General features: G+C 40.2%; 1 protein-coding gene across 1 annotated transcript in view; it reads right to left on the bottom strand.

Annotated features, from left to right (window-relative positions):
• The window catches only part of LOC105804918 (ubiquinol-cytochrome-c reductase complex assembly factor 1), a 125,759-nt gene that overhangs the window by 112,924 nt on the left and 2,634 nt on the right, over positions 1–10,201 (bottom strand). Inside the window, exon 2 of the mRNA XM_012637661.1 lies at positions 608–712. Coding sequence (XP_012493115.1) covers positions 608–712 — 105 coding nt within the window. The remainder of the gene's footprint in view (positions 1–607; positions 713–10,201) is intronic.

The following is a 10,201-nucleotide window of genomic DNA, read 5'->3' as shown; positions in this document are numbered from 1 at the left end:
ACACACACACACACACACACACACACGCTAGGAAAAAAAACAGAAGAGATTAAAATACTGATGTTTTCAGATTTGAAGTCACAGGTAATTTTTATTTACTTTATTACTAAATCATTTGTATGATTAACAAAAATCAGGAGGGAAGAAAATCCGTCACAAACGGGCCAAGGTAAGCTACATTATAATGAGTCTGTGGTCAATGGTAAAGTAAGATCTCAAATAATTGTTTATTGGATTTTATGTTCATAAAAAGGAAAAAGAAAAAGGAAGAAATATTTCTCACCCCAAATAAAAGTGACACAAAATGGCCACAAAAAGAAAACTGAAAAAAGTTAACTCTAAGATGAATAACTGGAAAAACTCTCTAACAGTAAAAATCATCAGACTGTAGCATGGTCTCCTAGGCTAAGTTCCATTGCTGGGGTATTTAGAAGCAACGCCCTAGACACCATACTGCAGGAATCAGTCCAAAGCTGGCACCACAGAGAACAAGACTGGTCTCATGAGATTTTTCCATCACACAATTTGGTTGGCTAATCTATAAATACATGATATTTGCACATAAACACTAAGGTTTTCTTACTGAGCAAAGAACAACAAACCTTACCTGGGAAGTGCCAGACAGAGTCCTGCCCCACTGTCCCTGGGAAGGAGACACAGGTACCAATCTGCTGCATACTGGAACCCACTGGGAAATGCTAGTCTGGTTCCTCTAAAGAAAGAAAAAAAATGTCTGTCAGGAATCTATATCAGACTCCATAAGTGAAAGGTAAAGAGCGTACCTGTGACGTTGTAACACAGTGAGACACATATATTTGGTCTTCATCTTTAGTTCCTGGCACAGACCTCCTAAAACCCTTGGAAATTTTGAGTGACAGGGGTGTTTGTTATTCATACTAAGCCCCTTTCAACCATACCTAAGTTTATGCTAATGAGGTAACTCACTTGGAGGATGGGAGGCTGGTTGCCAGAGGAACCAACCACCATGAGTAGAGGATTGAACTTTCAGCCCCATCCCTCCACCCCACTTCCTATCTCTGCGAGGGGAGAGGGGCTGGAGGTTGAGCTTATCACCAACAGCCAACGATTTAATCAATGGTGCCATAATGAACCTCCATAAAAACTCTAAATAACAGGGGTTAGAGAACTTCTGGCAAAGAGGAAAAACTCCTTTTTCTATACTCAACACTTTACTTCTGACAGAAAACGTGTGGGGTTTTCCCCGCCCTCGCAAACAATTCTCCAATTCTCTGCAGACACCAACTGGGTGTCCTACAATTTAACTTAATTCTGACCCTAACTGCCTGGAGTTAGCACAGACCCCACAGATTAATGGCTCCATCCAACAAGACTGTCCCCCACTTCAGACTCCAATTCCAAGTAATGAGTCCCCCAGGTTACCCACACTTCTGTCCAACTTGGCTACAAATCAGGGGTTCCCATAACTGTCTCCTAAGGTTCAATAATTTGCTAGAATAGCTCACACAAATCAAGAGGGCACTTTACCGATTTATTATAAAGGACACAACTCAGAACAGCCAAATGGAAGAGACACAGAGGACAAGGTATGGAGGTGTTAGATGCATGGAGCTTCCTCTCCAGGCATACCACCCTCCCAATACTTTGATGTGTTCACCAACCTGGAAGCACTCCAAACCCAAGGATTTTTATGGAGGCTTCATTAGGCAGATATGATTTATTAAATCACTGGCCATTGGTGACTGGCTGGATTTCCAGCCCCTCTCCCCTTCCAGAGGTGGGGGGAGGGTGAGAATAGCTGAAAGTTCAACCCTCTACTCACAGTGTGTACCTCTGGCTACCAGCCTCCATCCTCCAAGAGTAACCTCATTAGCATACACCTAGGTATAGTTGAAAGGGGCTTATTATAAATAAGAAAACACTCCTCTCACCCCTATCATTTTCCAAGGGTTTTAGGAGCTTTGTGCCAAGAACCAAGAATGAAGATTATATTTATTATATATAAGAATATATAATTCTTATATCATAATACCATATCCAAGTTGGTGAAGGCAGCCACATGTCAGGAGAGTGGCACACTACAATTCCAGAGGGACAGAGGCTACTGCATTCAGGACTATTCTAGATCTCATCTTTAGTACCTAAACTTAGAAATCCTGCCACAATGCGGCAGCACGTGAACAAAGAACTTCCCAAATGGGATGAAGACCAAGCCTCCCCATGCTCATTCCTTCAAGGATAAAATGTACTTCTGCCTATTCCTGGTTCCTTGGACTAAAATAATTCTGATAACAGTTGACTCAAGCAGAGGGCCTGAGCTCCCTCTTAGGAGAGAAACAAAATAAGCAGATTTCTGGCATTTTACAATTAGATTATCATTCAAATTAGTTTGCCATTCCTTTTTTTTTTTGTAGAGACAGAGTCTCCTTCTGTTGCCCAGGGTAGAGTGCAGTGACTATTCACAGGAGCTATGATAGCATGCTACAGCCTCAAATTCCTGGGCTCAAGTGATCCTCCACTGAGGCTGTCCAGCCTCAATAGCTGGGATTACAGGTGCGCACCACCACACTGGCTTACAATGCCTTTTCAAAAATAGTGATTTATCTGATCTTCATTGAATCCCTTTATAGTAAGCAGTGCTAGGATTATCATCAGCCCCAAAGAGATGAGAAGGATGAAGAAATGAGGGCAGAAGTCAGTTTTGTTGTTGTTGTTGTTGTTTAAGAGACAGAGTCTCACTCTGTCACCCAGGCTGGAGTGCAGAGCAGTGTCTTGAACACCGACCTTGACTGATCCTGCTACCTCAATCTCCGGAGTAGCTGGGACTATAAATGAGTGCCACCACCCCAGGCTAATTTTTTTTTTTTTTGGTAAAGATTGAGTCTCACTACACTGCCTAGGCTGGTCTTGAACTCCCAGCCTCCCAAAATGCTGGGATTACAGGCCTGACCCACTACACCTAGCCCAGCTCAAGGGCATAAATTTTTAGGGTGGGAAAACACAAGTGGACAACTTGATTTCCAAGACAAAAGAGAGATTAAATGGCTGTTCAAGCTAAGACTGAGATTCGGTTTTTCCCTCTGACATTAATTGACCTCAGAAAGGTTACTTGGCCAAAGTGAAAGGCTAGAATGGAGAAAGGGAGAGTTCTGTCTCGCTAAATGAAAAGCCTGCTTTATTTTATAAACCTGAAATACGTTCCATTATGTAAATGACATCCATATACATAGCACTGGAAATTTCTATTCTAGGAACCAACTATAGGGGATCTAAGGGTTTTCTTCACTTGACCTGTAGACCTTACAAGGCCATAATGAGGGCTGGATACACAAATTGTTTGAAGATGCTTTGCCAAGCATAATGTACAGTATAGTCGGCCCTCTGCAGCCACCAGCTCTGCATCCACGGATTCAACCAACAGCAGATTGAAAAAATTCAGGAAAAAAATTGTATCTGTACTAAACATGTACAGATTTTTTTCTTGTCATTATTCCCTAAACAAAACAGTATAACAACTATTTACATAGCATTTACATTGTATTAGGTATTATAAGAAATCTACAGAGGATTTAAAGTATATGGGAGGATACATATAGGTTATATGCAAATAATAATACTATGCCATTTTACATCAGGGACTTGAGTATCCATGGATTTTTGTATCTGAGGGAGGTCCTGGAACCAATCCCCCACAGATACCAAGGGACAACTGTACTAGCAGTCGAAGATCTGGATTCTAGTTGAGACTCAGCTACTCTAATATGATCTTTACAAGTAACTTAACCTCCATGACACTCAGATTCCTCATAGCAATTATTAGTAATACTTACGAGCACCCAGTAGGTACCAGGCACTTTTCTGGGGGCTTTACATATATGAACACATTTAAACCTCACAATCACCACCCACTGACTTAGGTATACTGTTATTATTCCATTTATACAGATAAAGAAACTGAGATATGAAATATATGTATGCATATGTCCTGATAGGGCCTGGAAGAAATGACATCCCAGTAGCAATGAGCACATGTAGCACCAAGATTTGATTTTTAAATAGCAATATTCACTGAAAGGAACTAGTCTCCTCTGGAGAAAAGTTGACTCCAGAATGGGGTTGATGATTCAAAAGCCTTATTCACAAATAAGGCTTAATAAATAGCAGTTAATAAATAGCAGGATATGAACCCAAGTCCAGAATCCATGCTCATTTATGGGTTGAAAGAGTAAAGGGAATACTATCTCCAGGGTCCCTTCTAGCTCTGATACTATATGATCTAGTCTTGAACCAATTAAAATATAGCATATTGTGGAAAGAGCCACATACTTAAAGAAAGAAAGCACTGATTTGCTTTTTTCTTTTAATTTATTTTATTTTTTTAAAGGCTGGTCGAGTGAAGCAGTGGGAGTGGAGAAGGAACAAAGAAATCTGTAACTGTAATCTGTAATCTGAAATTGTTGTCAACAATTAGTTGTAAACACCACTGTACTCAGACCAACCAAGAAAGTTAATTTGATTCTTGGCTTCACTGTTCATAAACTACATATTAGATAACCACCTCTGTGAGCGTTGGTTGTTCTCTCATAAAAAATAAAGATAAAATCCCTACTTCTCAGGATTTAAAAAAAAAAAATTAACAAATGTACCTTGCAGTATGTCCAGCTCAGTATTAAGTTGAATCTGAATCTCCATTTCCTCAGGAAGGGGCAGAGGTGAGGTGGGGTGGAGAAAGGCATTTGAGTTTTAAACCTTCAGATGTTTTCTAAAGTATTTCACAGTTCTAAAATTGTTTAACTGTTTCTATAATAATAGGCCACTTACAAGCACCTTATATTTCAAATGAAAAGTAGGCTAAAAATATTTTGTTTCAGCTAGGTTTGATTTGTTGGAAAGGTTTTTCAAATGAGAGACAGTTACTGGTGTTTTGTTTTACCAACACTGACAGATTTACCAGAATCATTCAATATCAGATGTTCCTTTCCTAAAAATGTAAATATGGGATCAGATGAAACTTCTACAGATTCAGAGCCAAAGGCAGGGGGTGGGGGTAAGCAAGAGGAAATTACAAGTAGAAACAATGCAAACTTTTAGAAGAGTTTCTGAAGAATTTCATCATGTTATTTCCAATGTCAACAAAATTTTTCTATGTAATTTTGACTCTAGTTGGTCTTAGGCCAATACTTTTAAATCAGTTCTTATTAGAAGAAAGGCACAATCAACTCTGTTTTTCCCTTCTCCAATCCTACAACAATAATTCTTATCCAAATCCTTAACTGAAACTGCTGAGGTGTAGCAGAAAGGGTGTTTGAAGCCCAAGCCTGCCATCAAATAGCTGTATGACCCTGACCTAGTTACTCAACAATCCATGCCTCTGTTTTCCCTTATGAAAAATGGGAATAATAGGCCAGATGTGGTGGCTCATGCCTGTAATCCTAGCACTGTGGGAGGCCGAGGTGGGAGGATCACTTAGGTCAGGAGTTCAAGACCAGCTTGAGCAAGAGTGAGAGTGAGACCCCCCATCTTTACAAAAAACAGAAAAATTAGTCAGGCACAGTGGTGTGCGTCTATAGTCCTAGCTACTTGGGAGGCCCAGGCAGGAGGATTGCTTGAGCCCAGGAGCGTAAGGCTGCAGTGAACTATGATCATGCCACTGCACTCTAACTCAGGCAACAGACCGAGACTCTGTCTCAAAAAAAAAAAAAGAAAAAAAGGGAATAATAAAAGCTACCTCACAGGAGTGTTCCAAGGAACATTTGTAAAAGCACTTTGATAACAGAAAGACAAACACACACAGACACAACCACACACACAGGAAGTGTATACTCAGGGCAATTTGAATCTATGCTGGGACACACACACAGACACACACACACACACACACACAGACACACACAAAGGCATCATTTTTTTTTTCTTTGAGACAGAGTCTCACTCTGTTGCTCGGGCTAGAGTGCCGTGGCGTCAGCCTAGCTCACAGCAACCTCAAACTCCTGGGCTCAAGCGATCCTACTGCCTCAGCCTCCCAAGTAGCTGGGACTACAGGCATGCGCCACCATGCCCGGATAATTTTTTCTATATATTTTTAGTTGTCCAGCTAATTTCTTTCTATTTTTAGTAGAGATGGGAGCTCGCTCTTGCTCAGGCTGATCCTGAACTCCTCAGCAAGAGCAAGACTCCGTCTCTACTAAAAATAGAAAAAAATAAAAATTAGCCGGGCATGGTAGCACACACTTGTGGTCCAGCTACTCAGGAGGCTGAGGCAGGAGGATTGCTTGATCCCAAGAGTTTGAGGTTGCTGTGAGCTGGGCTGATGCCAGGGCACTCTACTCCAGGCAACACAGCAAGACTCTGTCTCAAAAAGAAAAAAGAAATCTCTTTAGACTCTAGTTTCTGGTTCTACTGACTCTACTCAGTCCTTTTTCCTCTCCACCTGTGAACTAAAATAAAACCCTAAGCTTCTCACAGACTGAACAGATCCCCTCCTTGGCCAAGGGGTCCTGACCATGAAGGGAAATGTAGTCGGACACACTCCGGACAATAAGATACTAAATTATTAACGGGACTTAAGGCCATGCAGAGCAAAGGTTAAGTCACCTGCAGGCCATCAATCTGCCTAACAGATCACTTGCATTGATACATTGTGGCTTGCCTGGATTAACAGACTTCCTTATCTTAAAATACTCCAAGCCTTTAGACAAAGCTTTATTTCTGTAACCAATTACAACTCAAAAAATCTTTGAACCCAGCTATAATCTGTAAGCTCCCCACTATGCTGTCCAGATGTCCAGCCTTTTCAGGCCAAACCAATGTACACTTCAATTTGCATTTATTTTATCTGCAATTCCTACCTCTCTAAAATGTATAAAAGCAAACTATTGCCCAACTGCCCTGGGACCACCTGCTCAAAACTCCTGGGGTGTGACTCCCCAGGCCATCAGTCACACATGTTCAGCTCAGAATAAACCTCTTCCAACTATTTTATAGTTTGGGTTTTTTTTCCGTTAACAATTCTGGCACCCAATGTGGGGCTCAGAGAAGACTCAGGATCCCCCCAAAGGAGTAGCCCAAACTCAGCAGTAGGTACTAACATGGGCCACCCTTGGGCCCCTCGACTCCATGCTTCTCCTTGGGCAGAACAGGTAAGTTCTCCTGAGCCCCAGACCTCCCAGTTACATGTGTTTGGCTCAGAATAAACCTCTTTAAATTATTTTACAGAGTTTGGGGTTTTTTTTCCATTAACACATCCCTCCCAATTCTTCATTTATAAATATAAATCTGTAGAAGTACTTACTTCTCTCATACAGGTATTAATATTAGGCCTATAACAATTAGCATACCTCAACTTCTCCCAAATTCAGAAAAACATTTATAGCCACTCCCAGTGGTAAAAATTATTGCTTTAACTTAGGATAAGTGCACCATTACTAAGTGGGAACTAGTTTTATTGCTTTTTGCCTCATCAACACTTCAAAACCAAAAATTTCAAAGTCAGGCTTCGTGTTTTCGCTTCCTGTGCATATTGTTGATTGCAGGTGACTTTATAACAATATTTCAAAACACTCTAACATACTAGCTCTTTTTTCTTTTTTTGGTAGAGTGTGGTCTCCCTGTGTTGCCTAAACTGGTCTCAAACTCCTGGCCTCAAGCAGTTCTCCCCTCTCAGCCTCCCAAAGTGCTGAGATTACAGATGTGAACCACCATACCCAGCATACCTGCTCTCTCTTCGACTACATTTTAATCAGTCCACTTATAGACCTATTTCTGCATGTGATTTTTAAGATACATAGTATTTTCCTTGGTTCACTCGTGAACTAGAAAAGGTTTTACAGGTGTAGTCAATTCTAGTTATTCACCATAAAATCACCACAAACACTGAATTAGCAAATACTGAACCATTGCTCCTAGGGGAAATACAGGGTTAGGTTCCTACAAGCCTCTGGTCACATTTTCATCAACCAATCAATATATAATGTGTCTTGAATATATATATAAGCAATATATATAATCAATATATAATGTGTCTTGAAAGACACCCTACTTAATATATATATTGTTGATTCATTAACATTAAACTCAAACAGCACTATAATTCACTCGTGAACAAAACTTAACCTCGTGCACATTTTTTCCAAAAGGCACATCACAGCCTTCCTGCACTCAGCAATGCTAGACGGCACTTCACTACCATATTTGGGGGCCATTTTAAACACAGAAATCACAAAAAAAGCACAAAAATGCAAAAAATGGCACAAAATAGACCATGAGAGGACACTTGTTTATAGTATAAGAGCTGAAACAAGAAGGCAGAGTGTTTTTGTTTGACCTCAGCTAGCCTTTTTTGACCATAGCTAGGAACCTGCACATTAGCTGCTCAAATTTCTCACCCCTCTGCACATATCTGCAAATGACTGCAAAAGCTTCCTAAGTACTGATTTTGGGGTTACAAATAAATTTTAGCAACTAGGTGAATTCACAAATACAGAATCTGTGAATAATGAAGATCTACTATAGTCATGAAATCTACTCTGTAATTCCCCAGTGGGTGCCTAAATTCTGAATAGCAGGGATACTAATTCAATTCCATACTCCAAAGAACAGATAACACTGTAACAAACTCTCCCATGAGTTACAATTGGCATGCTACAAAAATATGCTTCTATAGACCAAAGAAGAAGAGAATGTTTAACCAGTCCTTCAAAAATTACTGAATAAGCTGCCTCCTCCCACTTTGTTGGGAGTGTCCAACCTGAGTTTCAAAATTTTGATTATGTACAGAACAGTCTGAGCAAATCATTAAGGGTGAAGGGTCAGGTTTCTATTAGAGAAAGGAGTTAACAAATATGACAAGGCAGAAGGGTAGAATAAACCCTGTGGTATTAGATTGGATTTAGAATAATCAGTGTGGGTTTTAATATATATAGCTAAAGAAAGAAATAGATATATATATGTTTATGTGCATGTATAAACATACATATATTTCCTACCCATGTCCTGATAGGGCCTAGAAGCAATGACACCACAGTAGCAATGGACACATGTAGCAGCCAGATTTGATTTCTAAATAGCAATATCCACTAAAAGGAACTAGTCTCCTCTGGAGAAAAGTTAACTCCAGAATGGGGCTGATGCTCCTCAAAGCCTTATTCACAAAGAATTGGCATTATTTAATCTGTCTGACAATATACCTTAGAAAGCTCTATTCGCAGGACTGTCTTAGAACTCACCCAGTGTGAAAAACCTCTTTCCCAGGAGCACTGGTTGAAAACAAACAGATGTAATTACTTAACTTCATGGCTTCCTGAGGCAGTGGATAATGGTTGGGGAAAACAAGAGGCTAACCAAAAACCTTTAAAGGAAAAGCTGGGGAATGAGATGTCCACAGGGGCTTTGAAAAGCTCCAACATATGCCTGGCCCATGCACATACACAGGTCTGTGCACATACCCAAAGCTGTGCACATGCTCAGGAAAGACCTGGGAATGCCTCTCATTTCTGGTTGACCTTGAGGCTTTGCACAAGCAGGAAATGAAAGCTAAGGCAGAGCTGTTAAATGCCTGGCAGAGTGTTGAGGAGGCACCTCAACATGTACACAGAGCCTTTCTGAGTTTCAGAAAAAACTGGGAAACACTGGTTCCCAGGCATTTAAGGAAATTTCTGTTCAATCATTAGCTGACCACTAAGCTAATTAAGCAAAGACTTCAGGGGCCACACACAAAAAGGATACAGATTTTATAGCATTAATTCCAGAAAAGTCACAAAAATACAATAACAAACACTGGGAAGGGAAAGAACCTGATTTCCAGAGTTGCCACATTGTATTTTAGTTTTTGTATTTTTCAACTCTAGAATTTATTTTGGTTCTTTTAGAATAATTCCTTTCTTTATTTACATTCTCTATTGGGTGAGACATTATATAGTTCTTCAGACAGTTTCATTTAGATCTTTTAACATATTTGGAATAGCTAATTTAAAGTCTTTGTCTAGATTAAGTCTAATGTCTTGGCTTCCTTTGAGACAAATTCTATTGATTGCTTTTTTCCCCCTGTGTATGGGCCATACTTTTTTGTTTCTTTGTATGTTCTGTAATTTTTTTGTTGAAAACTGGAACATCCAATGAGCCCCAACTCTTTTTTTTTTTGACACAGAGTCTTACTCTGTTGCCTGGGCTAGAGTGCCATGGCGTCAGCCTAGCTCACAGCAACCTCAAACTCCTGGGCTCAAGC

This window comes from Propithecus coquereli, unplaced genomic scaffold (genome assembly GCF_000956105.1).
Source record: "Propithecus coquereli isolate 6110/MARCELLA unplaced genomic scaffold, Pcoq_1.0 Scaffold122, whole genome shotgun sequence".
Taxonomy (NCBI): Eukaryota; Metazoa; Chordata; class Mammalia; order Primates; family Indriidae; genus Propithecus; species Propithecus coquereli.
The sequence above is the reverse complement of the archived record's forward strand: the minus strand, read 5'-3'. Positions and strand labels throughout refer to the sequence as shown.